We start from the raw sequence: 17,552 nt of genomic DNA, 5'->3' as shown, positions 1-17,552 counted from the left end.
TTTTGTGCATATAATCAGGATTTTGCTTAAAAGAAAAAAAAGGTAAAGTAAGTGATTTTTTGCATTCAAGTTAACACTTTCAATCGAACGCATGGACCGTTGTTCCCAACTCCATTGTCTCTCTGTATCCCCCAAGCACCTTCTACTTTGGCACCTTTGAAAAGAAACTTTAATAAATAAGGAAAGGAGACTCATTAGTGAACTGTAATAAATAACAATAACTTAATCTCAATAAATATCTTCTGTATATTTATGACTCTGAATGGATGCATTGCATCAAGTAGTCTCTGCTCACTCACAATGACCAAATAGAAATGTAGTTACGCAAGTCACATTAGTCCTTTGTAAACCAAAAGAAACACATTTTTGTGTAGGCCGGGCTTGTTATTTCTCTCACCATACTAGGAAGAAGTGCTTAAAAACACAACGTTTTCACAGGTAGCAGAAGAATGAAATCCTACACTCTGTGTTCTGCAGAAACACAAGATGGAAATAACCAAACTTAACCAGTAAGTGGAACTGTTTTGCTTCATATCGATACTGGCCCTAAAGAACTTGAGAACTGGGAATTTTGATATTTGCCCGATATCATCTTACTTACGAGGTTAATCTTATTACAGCTTAGAAGTTGTCCTAAGTGCTTAGGAACCACCCTTCAATGAGCAGCAGCACAATGTGCCTTTCAGTAAAGCTGAGGGCACAGGGGATGACTAAGGTACTCCTAAGCTAGTCCATAGCTAAGCTTCCTGGCGCGGATGGTGTAACTACAACACAGTGTGCTATGGCAGGGTTGTGTTTTTAAGCACATTTCCTCATGGATCCAGGTCTCACTGATGGTGGACTGTGTCAAACGGGAAAGAGAGCCTGCACGCCATCCAGCCATCGGCATCTCCACCTGAGCTTTTATTTACTTTCCCGTAGAACGTCAAAAGCCTCCATCCTCCTATGCTGCCTCACGCCCTCCCCCGGCTCTCACGACCCCTCATTCTGCATTCTTGGTCCTCTTTTCTCCATTCTGAGCAGATACATCCCCAGGAACCTTGGTCCCACTCTTTGCATCATAGCAGGAATGCAAAACTGGCACCGCTGCTGGCATGCAGCCATCAGACACATCCACACCTTTTTGCGGAATGTTTTTTCAGTATGTGGTAAACCAGGTTATCGTCCAAAAAGGACAGGTCATCATCAAAGGCTGTGGGTCTGCAACAAGCCTGCTTCACTTTGTCAGTGACTAGTTTTTTCTTTCTGGTTAAGTTTTTTAAAATTTTGTCATAGGTGGTCTCAGCTGCATCACAAGATCCACTGCAATACCGGAAAATTAGCTCTTCTTTGGTTTCGTATCCCAGATCCAAGTCAGTCACGTTTAAATGTATTTCTGTTAAGACGCATCCTCGATTTTTGCCCTTTTGATTCCTCCTTCCCTTTTTGCTGGAATTCTCTATGTTTGCGGCTGCGTTTTGCCGGTTTCTCTCCCGCCTAGAAAAAATCGGAGTCTGTTTATCTGGCGACCTCCTCAGTCTTTTAATGGTGGCTTGAATAAAGTCCACTACCTCATCAAACCGATCCGGATAATCCTCTGGCATATTAGCTGTTTGGGAAAGAGAGAAAAGGCTTTGTCACATGTCAGTTGTCATTAAGTTTGTCCATTCATGGCTCAAGAACATTAGACACATGCAAACTGCTCTGCCCATCACTTCACAGTGCGTACCCAGCACCCTCAGAAATCAGGGAGAATTTGGAATGGTTTAGATCATAATGGAAACTCATTTGGGCAAAACCAAATGAGATATGTATGTATCTCTGTAGGTGTCTGCTGATGCTGGGTAGCACTTCAGCACATCTTTCAATACTGAATGAGCCCTGTCACAATCGAGGGAAGGAAAAGCATGTCATGATACAAATATTAGTTAATGGGTGGAGGAAGCTACTGTAGAGAGGTTTTACAGGCTCTTCGCAGCAAAGCAGCAAAAGGACGAGGGTTCTTTGAAGCAATTTCGTGATTATAATTTTTAATGGTTGTCTTTTCACACCAGCAGCAGTTAGTATTGTCAAAGCCACCTACCAATACGGTTTTTGGGCAGGACAGAAAGGGGAATTTCCTGGGTACCAGCCTGAGCTATTCTTGGCTGAATGCCTGCTTTTTTACTGCTTCTAGGGGATAATTATAATAAGAGCTTTTGAAAAATTTCTCATTGAAGTCTTTTGTATCACAAGATGCTGATTAGACTGAGTAGAAATAGGTCAGAATAGAAGTATTATGTTAATTTTCAAGGGAAATGTTATTAATGCATTTGTTTTTTATGAAGTTAACATAAGCTATTTCATTTTTTGCTTGATATGTACTCTACCAGTGATAAATTATTCAAGTAAATTAAATGTTGAAGTCAATGAAATGTTTTGATACTAACAGAACAAACCTCTTCAAGGAGGGTGAAATTGAATGTGTTCTGATATGTTCTCAGATTTCAGCTTTTCAGCATGATTTGGAAAAAAATTTTATTTTGAAACCTTTAAACTTCCCATAGACTAAATCCCTCAGTGTGATCTGCTTTAGTGAATACAGTAATTTAATGGAGGGTCAGGCTGTCAGGAGCCATGTGTAGGTGCTCTTATGTTGAATTATTAATGATTGTCTCTTAAACACATAAACTACATTGCAGTATTGAGATTTTTTTTTTCTCATTCATTGTGCCAAAAATCAAGACTTGAGGACTCACTTCCTTTGCAGTAAGACCTAAGAGTATGCTTCTTTCTGTACTTAACTCCTAAGTGCCCACTCACACAACAGACCAGTGTCACGCATGCAGCCCTGCGTGTACGGGAGCTCCACCTCCAGAAGGATCCCTACAAATATCCCAAGAACTGCAAACACTGGGAAAGGCAATACCCAACGCAGTGCACCTGCCCAGGGGTTGGCACCTCCACTAAGCCAGGAAGGCTTTCACCCGGTCAGGTGCTGAGACAGGAACAGTTCCTTAGGCAAAGGCTCAGCCCCACGTTTCCCTAATGAGCACTGTAACGGACAGGAGCCCTGATGGGAGACCAGGCAGCACATGCACCCAGCCCATACACTGTGGAATGGACTCTGTTAACACGAGAGAGGAAGACATAAGGTTGCCTGCCATTGCCTAGCGAATGTGTACCTTCATATCCTCAACAGAAGCACCAAATACAGAGGACGTGGGGGCAGCAGTAGTGCAAAAACCTGCTGAAACACAGTCCATCTGCACATAAGGAGGAACATGGACCCCTCTCCGAAGCAGCCACATCCTAGAGGCCCCCCTCCATGACAAAACAGTGATGGATCAGAAGTAGACAGTCTTTCATGGATGGCTCCAGCAAAATAGTACAGACTGGTAAAAGACTAATGAAGGCAAGCAATCTTGTACCTTCACATAATAAGGGTAGCACATGGGAAGTGGGATCCTATAAACTATAGAGTTTGGGACTGGGAAAAGTGAATTACACTTTGTTTTACAGATATCCATGCTAACGGCAACAATCTCGCAGACCAGCGACTGTCAAAAGACATGAAGGAGGGATGGCTGATATCTATACAGCTATATGGGACCTGAACAAGGCAGGGCCCTGCACCAAGCCCCATACTCCTGCGACACCAACGGTAAGCACACCCTTTTTACATTCCTCTGTCATTACCTCTGTAGCAGGTACCAAAATACCTACTGGAGAGGTGTAGCTTGGATAGATGTGTCCATTGGAGCGCCACCCACCTCTGTTGCAGGACAGGCTGGTCTGGCTACACCATACGAATACTGCTCTACTGAGCAAGGTCCAGGTCAAGGCGATGGGTGGGCTACATTCCTTAAAAGCAAGAAGGGGTAGACACCTTGCTAGACTCAGTCAAGCAAGATGACCCACGTGGAGCTGGCATAGCCCCCATTGCTGAAGTACAAGCTTGGCCCCGACACAGATACAGGCTATGTTGGCTATGGAGAGTGAAATACAACCATCAGGGAAGCCTACTAGGGTTTAACAAAATTCCTGCAATGGTCAACCATCAGAAAGGGGACAGGAGGTTGTTACAAGGAAACCCAACCTATACGTGGAGATTCTTGTCTGCAACCTTCAGCCTCATACTTATCCTAAGCCTGGTACGCTGCCAGTGCAGTGAGGGGAGTAAGTGTCCCCCACCTAAGAAGGGAGAAACAAAACTGTGGATTACCTGAAGAGATAACAACCCAACTAGGCACATCATTTTTAAACTTGCAGTTCAGGTGCAAAAATACCACAGTGCTATATGCAGGAGTCTACTTCGGTTAGATATTATTCACACAGTTACAGGGTTCAGGCACTGTCCTGCCCAAGTGAGTCCAAGTGTACCCTGGAGGGTAGATAAGGAGGAGGAAAGTCCCATGTTGTGGACTGTGTCCCTGCTCAGAGCCCATGCTGACATCTACCCAGGTTCATGCATGATCACGACCCCAACTGCACCAAGGGATCTAATGTTGCTGAGAGCCTTCTGTGCTGCGAGTGGCCTATGATATTTAAGGTGGAGGAAACATATCACAGAAGAGCCCTATGCAATGCTGCTAACGCAGGCATGGGGTGTCAACACTGCAGAAGGTGGAAGCAGTAGGGCAAAAAGTAGATCAAGTAATCAAGCCAACAGCATATCCAACTAGAGGAGCACTACCTACACACATGGACTTGCTGCAACCAGAAAATGGGGTAATTGGCAGCACGACTGATCCTGCTAATCTCACTGGGGCTCTAACACAAACCATGCAAGAAGCGCTCCAAGCTGTAACCTGGGATGAGGTGTGCATGGCTGATATATCTAATAGAGCTGGGGACCCCTGTTCAGCTCATCCACTATTGCAACATCAGGCCACTTGGGAGACTCACTGGGAGGGATGCCAGCACTATGAGTAAGATGAACGCCAATTTTCTGTCTCCAGGGTCGACTTCCCCTTCAGCCCACGGGATTGGAAAATATCCCAAGCAGATATCCAAATCTGTCGAGAGGACTCCTGCAGTGACCCCCAGTATTTAGAGATTACATCACTGGAGAAGACACAAGGCACGTGGGTGATATTAGGGAACCAGTGGGAACAGTGGGCACAGAGGTCTCCTCAAGAAAATGTGCTGGACCTATTGACCCTGGTCAGTGTGTGCTCACCTACAACCACACATGCTGTTATACGTTAACACAATGGCAGCTGTTGTTACTGGGCTACTCAGTGAGTCCTTGCAAGCTGCTGTAAGCAACAACACCTTCTGCCTGTGGGGCCTCAAACTAGTCATGATCAATGCAACAATACCCTTTTTGGGAGCTTCCAACTGGACTGCCAATGTACTCCAAGTCTGCTTCCATAATCTAGCACTGTTCAAGGAACACTTCTAATCCCCACAATCAGCTCGCAGGGGTTTTAAGGAAACCTTAACAGCCAAGAGTGAAGTGAGAGTTGACTTAGCAGCCTATGCCAAGGTGCCAGTCATGACCCAGTAGGGATATTCAGCTGTCCAATAAGTATGGGTGCGAAGCCTGAGAGCCCGAAACAAAATGCTGTAAAAAACCTGAAGCATGACCCTGGGCACCCAAGTGGAAATGCCAGCATTAACACCAGGCGTGATGGGTTGAAACAAGGCACTAGAGGCAAGTGCTAAAGAAGCTACTACCAGACATCATACGCGAGTAAGCAATAACCACTGACCAAAGACTAAAGATGTTAAAAGGCTAATGGACAGAAGGGAAGGTGGAGAAGACTGACAGCAGGACCACCCCATCCTGATGGGCACTTGGTAGATGTGCTCCAGGGATGCCGAGGCCTTTCTGCACCACAGCCACAACATGCCGAGCACTTGTTTGATCTCTGCACTGTGGTAACTGCTGCTGGTGGTGGAGGGGGTGCTGAGCCGATCTGCATGGCCAGGGAACACCACCAGTCATATGGGCTGCCTTGGCATCAAGTGCTGGTTTGCAACCTGAATAAAGCCACTCGATTGAGGGGCACTTAGTTACCCCTCTGTCTGCAACACTGTTTAGAAAATGTTTGTAGTCTCAGAACGAAGGCCAATAGCCCAGCAGCTTTGCTTCTCTAACACTGCATGGACTGTGCTGACTTGACTGTGCAGCAGGCAGAGCGTTCTGTGGGTATTTCACACCCCTGGGAGAAGCACATATTATTATCCCTTACCATAACATACACAGTTTGCATGTGTGTATATGTGTGTTGTATTTACACATACACACATACAAATATAGCTAATTATACACACACTTTTTTTTTTTCCAAAACAAACTAGTTTACTGACAACACTTGCCTTCTGGTGGAAAAGCTGAGAGAACAAACACGACAGATGCCTGTCACACTGTACAAAGTGGCAGCAGAAAATGCTTAGATACTACAGCAATAAAAGCATTAAAGATCTCTGAGCAGGAGTCCCTGGTACCAAGCTGCAGAGTGTGAAGGAATTACAATTTAAAAATCCAGAGCCACCTAGGATAGGAGGGGACAGGATGGGAGTAGCCCACAACAGCATGTGCTCAATATAGGTTAGCAAAGGTTGGCTCACACATGTGATGCACCTCAAAGCAGGTATTTCCCGAGGGAAAGGACCGTATGTTCTAGAAATATAAAATCCTCCCTCAGGAAACATGGGGCCTCTTCGTATCTTGTTCCCAGCATGGGAAAAAGGCTCACAGACCCCACTGGGGCATTGTGATGGGCTGAGCCCCACCACTTACACTATGGTGCCATGAATACTCACAAGGCCGGTGCAAAGTCATGAGGTTTCTGAAAGCTGTCCGACCAAGTCACTGGGGAAATCCCTCGAAGGTGTCTGCATGGGCATGTGCAAGCATTCTTGCACTGCCTTTGCCCAGCACCCCACCAGCAGGAGCGTGGGGCAGGCAGCGGTGCCTGCGGGAGCTGTGGCCAGCACGTGTGTCCTGCTCCCACTCATCTCGCTCTCCTGCAGCTCCCTTCCACGGTCCCTCTTTCAGTGCCATGCCAAGGACCTGACCTCCCAGGCAAGAACAGGCAGAGCCTTTTCCTCTGGTGGCAACCAGAGCATGAGTCTGCTCTCTAGTGCTGGAGTATCAAGAATGGGGGGTACGGATGGCAGCCGACGTGCTAGTCTGCCTCTGGGTACCTTTTCTGTCTCCCATGTCCAGCTGAACCAGGGCTCTTGATCTGCCAGAAGTTTCTCACATAACCAGAAAATTAATAAAAAAGCAAAAAAAGGAAAAAATGAAACATCACAGCACTGGTGCACAAGGGAATCTAGATAAGTGACCAGGCTGGCGGCAGAGCTGATGAACACCAAAAGTCCAGAACTCCAGGAGTCAAACAAAAAAAGAAGAAATGAGACTCATTTAAAATACTAATTAAAAGACCAAGAATATTTGCATCTTCTGCTTGCAGTCCGCAAGCTGTTTGCTTGCTTTCTGAACCTTTAGGGCACACTCAGATCATAGTTTTGACCTCTTGGGTTAGAACATCCCTCTTGAATGCAAACTTAAATTCTTGCCTCACTGCTCTGCTCTCTGGAACCTGAAGCTTTGACCTGCCCGTCCTGGAGCACAGTCCCTGTCCCCTGGGTACTGCAAGAGCTGGCAGCGTGTACGGGCACAGGATCCTGCAGCCAAACACCTGCGGTGCTCCCCACCGGCCCCTGCAGAAAGCCACCCCGGAGCTCTGCTTTGGGCACACAGGGAAACATGCCTTCCTCCAGGCATCTTCCCCGCTGCAAACCCCCCAGGGTCTGCCTTTGCATTTCCAATTAACTAGAGACACCACGTGCCAGCACGACCGGGGTCTGATGCCTGTGCTTTTTAGAAGAATAAATTATACAGTGTTCAGATAGACTTCTACATAAAATAGATCTAAATGAGTATCCAAACCAAACTTGTCACATTCAAGAAAACAGTCTCCATTAAGGAAAAATGGACAATTTATTTCTGTCTGTTCAAATGTGATCACAATTACATTTTGTAAAACTATTCCTTTGATTTTACTAGCAACAGATTTATCTTAAAGCCAAATATTCCCCCGCAGTGGCAGTAACCCAGCATGGTAGAGCAAGAAACCCTCCGTTTGTACCTGACCACAAATTGATTTCAGTGGGAACAGATGGATCTTCAGCTTTTAAGCAAAAAACCCAGTTACTCATTTTGGTGCCTGATTATGGATTTGAAAGGCTAACTACAGTCTCTTCTCACCATGCTGTCTATTATGGTTTACAAGAAAAGCTCGAATTATATTAATAGCAAAATAATAATTTATATAAGTGGGTTTTCCTTTTTTTTTTTAATCTCTTAAAACTTGATGTTTTGAGTTATTTGAAACTGTTTGTACTTTATAGAATAGTTTTCCTTACTGATCTCAGTAAAATGTAATCACATCACTGCAGCGCCATTTGGCACTTTGCATATCCTGCACTAAAGTGATGCAATAGAAGTCACATAAGGTATACTAAAAATGATAAAATTAGATTTTTGTTTTACACTGTAGCTTTTATGCATGCATTTGTGGCAGTGTATAGCTACTACATCAAAATGCCAGGCCAAACATTTAATAAAATTACCAGGATATTTCACTTAGGCACAGCTCTCTTTCAATTAGAGGAGTTCAAACAGCAGCATTCAGACTCTAGTTTAAAGTACAATTTCAAAGTTCAAGGGGGTTAATCCAGCTCATTATAATGGTAAGCATTATTTAGAAAATTCAGATCTAGACCTGTGTTAGGATCAAACAGCCCTTTTTCAAAAACAGTTCTGGTACTTTAATCTGCACCCTTCATTGGGAAATATTTTAACTTCCTTTCTTTCCTGGTTATTTTTTAAGTTTCCTCCAAAGTTATACTCACAAAGACGTTTCTTCTTACATTATCTGATAGTGGGAAAGAGACAATTAATGTGCCTCTAACAGTGACTGCAATGAATCATCCTAATTTTTTCTTGCTTATGAAGATTACTCTGGTATACCATTTATTCATTAATTATTTTTGTATTTAGCTTGCTTTGCAGTAGTGTTTTCAGGTACTTATTATAGTGGACATGCCCTGTCTGAACACAGAATCCCTCCATCTCACACCACAAAAACATGCTTTAGCAGACCCTCAGAGTAACCCGTTTGTGGAAGTGCAACCTTAGTGAGGTTAAAATTACTAATGTGATGATCGTTCTGCTTTGCAAAGTAAAAAAGCATCAACTGTGGTGGGGATAAACAATTTATTTTATTGAAAATGAAATATTTTTCATGAAAAACAAAGCCTGTCATGGAGGCATCAAAGCAAAGGCAGGTGTTAAAAATAGTTATGCTGAAAGGTTCTCAGGATTTAAACAATTAAAATACCACCTCTCTGAGGCATGACTTTGCTTTCGCGCCTTGCATAAATATCCGTGGGGCTAAGAGTGAAATGGAAAGCAGTCGGTTGTGTCCATTAGGAAACAGAACATCAAACACACCAAGGTCAGCTCATCTTTAAATGTTTAATACTCCCTGCCTCACCAGCTCCCAGGACGTGCTGTGTCCTCCCCTCTGACTCAGGCAGCCCTTAGAAACGGAGCCTCTCACCGGTGTCACTTGTCTCTCATCAAGGAAAAGTGCTAAGTAACCTGGAGGATGGCTCTGGGGCCACTTACACCAGTCAGGTACGGTAAGGCAGCACTGGAAAAAGGCACAGGGTTAACCTTCCTGGTGTGCTTGCTCCTGATGGAGCAGCCAAGATCTGTGTTTGTAGCTCACTAGCTAACCCTGCCACTTCCCATGTGTTGGTCATAATGGCAAACCTGCAGAGTACTTGGTATTTTCGCACTGCCACACTTGGCAGTGCCTCCCCTTGCATCCTGTGCCTGCTTTCTCACAGGTATGAAATGCTGGTTCCCACCAGGAGAAGAAAGGGGAGAAACAACAGGACCATCATCATTGCTCCCAGCTGGGGGAATTCCCTGAGACCAAGGGGAAACAGCAAGGTCAGATGAACTGGCTGAAGAAAAGGAAGCTGTCTGGCAAGCTGACCTGTCCACAAGAGTTTCTTGTTCTTCATCCACTCCAGGTGGGGTCGTTCACAAGATCCTGCCTGACTTTGGGGACAGTTCTTGAGGTTTTGTGACAGCTCCTGAAGCAGCTGCCAGGAGCCTGACTGCACTAGGGCCTTATTGTACGAGGCTGTGCAGGTACTCAAGCACCCACGAAGCAGTCTCTGCATCTCAAGAAGTTACGGCATAAAAAGTGTAAAAGGGGAAACAGGAAAAAGTGGCAGTGCCCTGCCTGAAGCCAGTGATGGAGCAGGAGCCAAACCAGGGCAAGGCACATACCTGCCTATTGTCTCCTTACTAAGGCCTTGTACCCCTCCAAATCCATACCATGCTGAGTAAATACTCAGCTTCCCAGTAAAACCTGGGTTTACACTTAAAATTTGGTTCTGTCCCAACCCTGCGAGAACCTCAGAGGAGTACATATGAGTGGGACATGGAATCTGTGACCTCTATTAGCAAGAACGCATGCAGCCACCTAACAGGCACGGCGCTGAGACTTTAATGGAGGAAATACTGTCGGTAATAAAAAGAAATTCTCTTTAGCACCCCTGGTGCAGAAGTGATCCAGCCCAGCCCTCGCATGACATCACTAAAAACCCACACTGGTCACCCAGCCCCACTTTAGTGCCAGCTCTCTGAATGGGAACAGCATTCCTAAATAAATAACAGCAGCTGTTCCCGGGCTGCCTGTGCTCTTACACTGCATCTCCTGTTGGATATTAGGGGTGTTCCCAAGGAACAAGCATAGGCAGCAAAGCAGCGGGAAGGGACCCTATCCCAGTCTCTTCCCTGGGGACAGTAAAGCAGAGCCGTCTGGGCAAAACCATGTCTGATGCCCCTCTTGCGGCAATCTCTGCTACAATCAGATTTTGATCTGACCTATAAACAATATGTGTTCTTCCACTGCTGCCTTTCACTACCTGCATTTCCCTGTGTTTACAATAGGAACAATACAAAAAGTTTTAATATTTCAGTTTGGAAAATGTTATTATTATAATAATCAGTCCCTGTCTCTAGGGCACGTGCTACGTGCTCTGCTGCAGAAGGTCTCATGTTGGGATGTGGGGACCATGGCCTGCCAGACAGTGCTGGCGTGTGCTCAGAAGAGCAAGCGCCTTCTCAGCCACTACGCTGGATCCACACCTCCCCGTCAGAAATTTCCTGAGTAATAGCTGGTTTTGCCAAAGAAATCTTACACGCTTGGGATGGGAGCAGAGGTAGTCCAGATGTTTGTGTGTAGCTTGTTAGTTAAAGGGGATACAACGAGCTTGCCTCTACAAACGTGGCCACCTGAGAAGATTTGGCATACTGCTGTAACACTGCCTGGCCCCGACACAGGAAAACGAGTACTTTGATTTCAGTGTTTGCTTCTTTTGAAGCTTATTCATGTTCAATAATCATTAAAGCATTTGTACAAGTCCCACTGACTTCAGAGAAATGTACCTGTGGGTTTCAGTTTAAGTGCCGTACCAATACATACACCCTAAATATCTGCTAAATCATACAATCTGGCTTTATTCCTTGAAAAGAATGCTGATATTTGAAATGCCTCATGTAATTAATATGCTATCCTTGATCTTAAAAACACACATACTTTAACGTATATTTTGTGTCTTAATGCTTTGTTTGTACCTGTCTCAAATAAACCTTTTTGATTCTATTTTCTTTTTTCTTCTTTGTAAGCAGGACTGGATTTCCAGGAATCATTGAAATCCTTCCTTTGGTTCCCCTTACCAAATATCACTTAATCAGAGACTACAGTGGGTTTTATAAAAAATGACTATTCTGCAGTGTCAACCACTCTACCAGCACTAATGTGGCAGTGGCCTATTTAGATGTCTGATGGTCCTGAACGTGGTTATGCTGCAATATTTAGTATTCCTCATTTATTGCTTGCCATTAACTTATTACCTCAGAAGTATGAGAATCCACAACAAGTGTAGTTATGCAGGGTCTTGCCTGTGTACTGCAAGTCTTAAGTTGCAGTTGCTTAGCTGATAGTGTGCGGGGAGGATGAAGACTGGATATTTGCACTAGATGTCCATCCCTATCATCTGCGATTTTGGGGGATGGGACTCAATGATCCCAATGGCTTATCTCAGCCTCTGTAACTTTAAATATTTTAAACCTCCTTTACGCAGCCCTAATCAGGAACAGTATAATTTATAAAGACATTACAACCTTTCAATCCGATGATCCTCTTCTAGTGGACAAATCATGCCTCCCCCATCAATTCATCAATAGTCACTATGCAGCTGAATTCTTCAGCCTTTCAAGAAGGGTTTTGCAGCTTGTCATCTGCAGACTCTGAACACGGGGATTTCTAAAATATATTGAAGAGGCCTATGAAAAGTAACCGAGAAAAGCATGTTCAGGTATGTTATCTAGCAACCCATACCTGCAAAACATCTAAAAGGATCCACACTTCCACTGGGAAGTTTTTGAGGTCCCTAAATTGAAAAGCAGCAAAGACATAAAACTTTAAACAAAGTATACCTCTTAAAATGAGAATAAAAACATATTCTCTTGCACTTCCACCCTTTCCTCCTTAAGTCCCAGAATACCCTTCGTAGGAGTATATTCAATATTTATACCTGAGACTGCAGAGAAGCCAGCTTCTAGGCCTACATGCATCTGGATTTAACCAGATGTGTCCTGTTCCTTCTTTTTCTAGAATTTTGCCCATGAATGGGCCAGCCTGAATGCTTGAGATTTCTAGATGCCTACATAAGCTGGGCGTGCCTATGCAAACGAACTTTACTATATATATGCTGGCCCAAGGACACAGGCACACTCTGTCTGACACTGGCTGGGTGCACCGGCTGCACCAGATACACACAGATCAAATGACGCAGTGTGGCACCTGCTTGGTGTGGCAGATACCTCTCCGATGCATTGGAATTACTGCGCATGGGCAGGTTACCTCTGTAGCTTCTGGGCATCTTAAACTAAAGCGCATCTGCCACACTGTAGGTGTGTTGAGCAGGAAAGCCTGGACAGAAACATGAGAGTTCTGGTTCGTAACACTGAATGTGCCTAATAAATATTGTAGGGAAGGAAATGCATTCAGTTGGAAGTATAATTTAGCCTTAAAGAGCCCTACAGTATCACTGTTTATTCTAGACACTTTCCATATTAGTTGGTAGTGTTGCCAGCTAAATGCTTAACATTAAATACCCCTTAGCAGGGGTATGACGAATTTTTAACAGAGGTATAATGTACACATACCATGGTGTGTTACAGCGTAACAAACACACCAAAGGAGCTCCAACAACAAATGACCATCTAGTGGCCTTAGAGTAACTCAGATGTTATAATGCAAAAAACCACCTTTTCCTCCTATTAGGAGGGAAAAGTCCATGGTGAGATTTTTCATTTAATTCTAACATGCTTACCGCTAGTTCTTACTAAAGATGCTCACTTGATCAAGAGACTATATATCATAACCTGGACCTCAGGATACTCCAGTCCTCACATACACGTTGATTATAGCCATACAGCAGCAAGCAGTTACAAAATGTACTCGCTGGGAACTGCATGTAAGTCAAACCAAGTGTTTGGCTCCCTCTGCGCTGTCACACTTCTGAAGCTGCTGACTTAGTATTCAGTTTATAATAATTTGGTTTATCTTTGCTCTGTCTGCACTTGCTATTTAAGCTGTGTTCTTCCCCCCAGCAGACTGCAGCATGAGGGAAACAAAGAAAGGGTTTTCTAACCTCACAAGCTCTACAGCTGCTCTTTGTGTGAAATAAGCTACCCCATGAACACTGACACCTAAAACACCTACAAACACTGGATTCATCTCAAATGCACGGCATTTATGGAGGCTACTCTCACTCCAGCCTCCAGTCCACTAAAAAATGCAGAAGACTGCAATTGCCAACACCCTCTGCCATCTCTAATTACTGCCCGGAACAGCAAAGGTCAGCACATTACACCTGATCAGCACAGGAGGTTAGGACCTTGCCCGTAGGCTGGAATGAAGGAAGGGTTCGAGCCAACCTGAAAGGGATGGGGTAACATCAGGTGACCTCAGAGCACTGCAGGGAAAGCAATCCCACCAAATGTGAAGACAAAAAGGTGTCAAGGGCCTGGGAAAACTGATCTGTGCTCCAACAATGTGTTTGGCCTGCCCTTAGGAGCAGGACTTGATCTCTAACCCCTACCAACCCCTGCTGCAAGCGGTATACGGGTGACCTGACCTCTCTGGAGTTAAGAGCAATGCACACAGAGTGTGGCTACTACTCCCCACCCAGCCTGCATAGGGATTGCTTTGGGGGACAGCAGTGCACCCCGCTTTGAACGCACACAGCACCCAGTCCTGCTCAGCACCCACACACTGCCCTATGCAGATGAGCCAACCTGGGTAATGACAGCACTCCCACTGCTTTGTGAACCGCCTCTTGCAAAGGCCCTCGGTGAAGCTGCTGACCAACAGCATCCACAGAGATATTAATACAGGGCAGGTCCACCAGCAGATGAGCCAGGGAGCTGCAAGCGTGCCTGCATGCTCGTGGCACACTGCCCTCTGCTTGTAAGGGAAACCTCGAAGAGGACAGGGAAGTCAAGATGGTGTAGACGTGACTCCTCTTCTGTATACTGTTCTATGTCTGCCATGTGTTGAAGGGTGCATGCCACCAAATGGTAAGCAGAGAGAAACAAATATGTCAAAGACACTGATGGTGGTGACTCAAACAAAGTGCCGCTGCAGTGGGAAGGCAGCGATGTGCCCAGGTAGGATCAGCCTCATGGGCTCTGTTGTTTGCAGACTGCTCTGCAGGCACCACACACTTTCAAATCAACTAAAAATGGCGTAAAAGTGGATCGAAGTATTTCACTGCTCTCTTACAGCCGCCTTTCTGCAGGTCTCCTCTGACTCATCCGACTTGGCAACGTAGCAGAGAGGAGTTTCTGACTTTTGGGCATGGGTGCTGCATAAATTGCTGCCATGCAAAGACCACAGGAACTCCCTGGGGTTTCCCCACTTTGCCTTGTGAATAACAGCACTGCTTACTTTTCCCTTACAGCCAGGCCTGTCTATTTGTGATCTCCAGGGTTAAGAGATTGAGACCAAACTATCAGCCCTTTCTCAAATGACTGTCCTGGGCAATAACCTGTGACCCAGCTCTGCCTGGCAAAGCCTACGTCTGTACCCTGGAAACAGAGATTTCTGGAAGAGGCTGTCTATTGATACCACCACCGCTCAGTTAAAACACAGGTCGTCTTTCTTCCCACTTCTTGTTTACCCAATCCACAGACAAAAAAGATGCAACAATGAGAAGTTTTGGACAGTAGGAACAGACAAGACTGCTACTGCTACCTGTGCCCTTGAGCTGCTGTGGTGAAACCAGCTCACCAGGAACCATATTCCCAAAAGTAAGTTTCAAGATAAAAGCAAGCATCATACTAATACTATCACCCTGGAAAGATGGAGCATTAATGTTCTCCCACTCTGCAGCTTCTGCCAGACCTACAAACTGACTGGTGCTGCTTCCCCCCGCGCCCCTGCAATGCTCTTCTTGCCACCGGTGGTGCAGCAAGCTTGTGCAGACAGGACCAGCACAGTGGCCTGAAAAGCTGACCGCTGCCTTTTGTAGGACAGTACCTATCCCAACATGCAGCTTGCCGTGGACAAGGTCACCATGACGGCCCCCCAGCCCTGGCAGGCTGGAGCCCTGTGAGGAAGCACTTTTGGCCAAACCTCCCTGCCTGGAGAGGCTGAAAACACGTCAGGGGCTGCTGGTCTGTGAGCACCAGGAGCCCGGGCTGGGATGGGCGGAGGCAGCAGCCTAGGCAAGATTCCAGCAGGGGGGAAACACAAGCAAGGAAAGGAAAGAGAGAAGACTAAATGAGGAAGGACAGAGATGTGGGTGCAGAAGAGGAGATGGCTGTTGGGGAGGGAACGAAGGAGTCACAGCACAGGATTCCCCACTTGGTGCCTCCACGCTGTGTTAGCCTGGCTGCTCCCGGAGAGACCATAGCGGGACTGCCTGTGGCTGGAGCTGCGGCAGGCACAGAGAAAGGACATGCCTCCAGCTAAGGTGATAAAAATGAATCCCAATTACTGGATACCTTCTGCATCCTGCAACGAGCTAAACAGAGAGGGCTGAGCAAAGGCAAAAGCAGCAACCTCCAAGCTGTGTCTGTGCCTTTGCTAAGTGAACATCTCCACAATTCATGTGAGTATTTTGCCACTTCTCACTGAGTCATATTAATTCTCACATTAAAAAGCCACCAGAGTTAGCGTAACGCTCACATACCACTGTGAAAATCCTGTATCTGCTATTGTAGGAGACCTATTATTAGCGAGGCATTATTATTATCTGTCATTTGGACTGTAAGCTGCCTTACTGTGAGCTGGTTCATGTGGATTGCTCTGCACCAAGCTCCTAACCCTGCCACCGCTACTATTCTGTAAATTTCCATGCAGACACATTAATTTCAGGATCAGGATCCAAGGAGGATTTAATGGAACTCAGCAGCGCTCTAGGATGTGTACAGTGCCTCCCACCATGGAGTCCAACCTCCATCAGGACTTGCGCCCACTACAGGCAGTGAATAATTGCATTGGCAGGTCTGAGCAGGGAAAGGTTGAAGCGGTGGGGAAGGAGTTTAAGTGCCTGCGCGGCGAGGTGTATGCACCTGATCCTGCTCCCAGCTCCTCTCCATACAACTACCTTTCCCATCTCTCCAGGTTTTTCAACCAAAGGGATCTTAGGACTGCCAGGAGAGTAGGACTGGAGGTGGGGGGGAAGGGGGAGCATTGCCACCACAATTGCCAACCCCAAGCTTTGGAGGATGACTTGGTTTGGAGCTGCTGGAGCCAGACCAGAGCCAGTGACCCTGCCTGGGGGAGAAGTGGGGGCAGAAAGCGTGGGGGGGTCCTTTCCTCACCCAGATGCCTGAGCGAAGGGGAGCAGGTTTAGCAAGACAGACAGCAGTCGCTACAAAGGGGAATGTTTCTTACAGTCACTGTGCACAGCATAGGGAGGCAGCAGGCTGATGGGGGAGAGATCGTCTTCAGGCCCCTCTACCACTGAAGGGGGCCCCTTGAGAGGCGTCTTACCGGTGGGCAGGGGCGAGGTGGAGACCGTGTTGAGCAGCACCACGCAGACAGCCACAACATCCCATAACTTCATCTTAGATCTCCTTCCAACACGGGCCCCTGGCAGAGAGGAGAGGCAGGGTTAGCCCCCAGCTGCTGCGCTCCCCCAGTTCTGCCCCCTCCCTGCCAGCCCAGAGACAAAGCTGAGCAGCCTCGCACCCCAGATCAGCCTGGTCCACGCTGGCCAGGCCCGGGGACAGAGCAGGGGGAAACAACCTGTGCCCAGCTCAGCCTCCCACCCCTACTGCCTCCCAGAGCGAGGGAGGTGGGCTCTCCCCAGCGAGAGGTGTGGGAGCGGGAGGCACAGGATGGCTTCCAGCCCCTCTGTGCCCAAGCAAGCTGCTTTGGGGGATATGAGCAGGCAGGTCCCAGAAGCCTGCGGGTGGGGGTGTGTGGTGTGACCGTGTCCCTGTGCTGGCAGGCAGGTCACCTTGTGCTTGT

At 46.4% G+C, this 17,552-nt stretch overlaps 1 protein-coding gene across 3 annotated transcripts; it reads right to left on the bottom strand.

Moving 5' to 3' along the window:
* Positions 1–1,103: 1,103 nt before the first annotated feature.
* Positions 1,104–17,145, bottom strand: GDNF (glial cell derived neurotrophic factor). 3 transcript variants are annotated; one of them, XM_010585822.1, is made up of 2 exons: positions 16,974–17,145; positions 1,104–1,588 (listed from the first exon to the last, which is right to left on the bottom strand). In XM_010585822.1, the coding sequence occupies exons 1-2, from the start codon at positions 17,143–17,145 to the stop codon at positions 1,104–1,106; spliced, it is 657 nt and encodes a 218-aa protein (XP_010584124.1). The 3 variants fall into 3 exon arrangements, with proteins under 3 accessions (XP_010584124.1, XP_010584125.1, XP_010584126.1); XM_010585823.1 differs by having other exon boundaries at positions 17,073–17,145; XM_010585824.1 differs by lacking the exon at positions 16,974–17,145 and adding an exon at positions 4,851–4,890.
* Between the last annotated feature and the right edge of the window lie 407 nt (positions 17,146–17,552).

This window comes from Haliaeetus leucocephalus, unplaced genomic scaffold, assembly GCF_000737465.1.
Source record: "Haliaeetus leucocephalus isolate CR32 unplaced genomic scaffold, Haliaeetus_leucocephalus-4.0 Scaffold120, whole genome shotgun sequence".
In the NCBI taxonomy this organism is placed as follows: Eukaryota; Metazoa; Chordata; class Aves; order Accipitriformes; family Accipitridae; genus Haliaeetus; species Haliaeetus leucocephalus.
The sequence above is the reverse complement of the archived record's forward strand: the minus strand, read 5'-3'. Positions and strand labels throughout refer to the sequence as shown.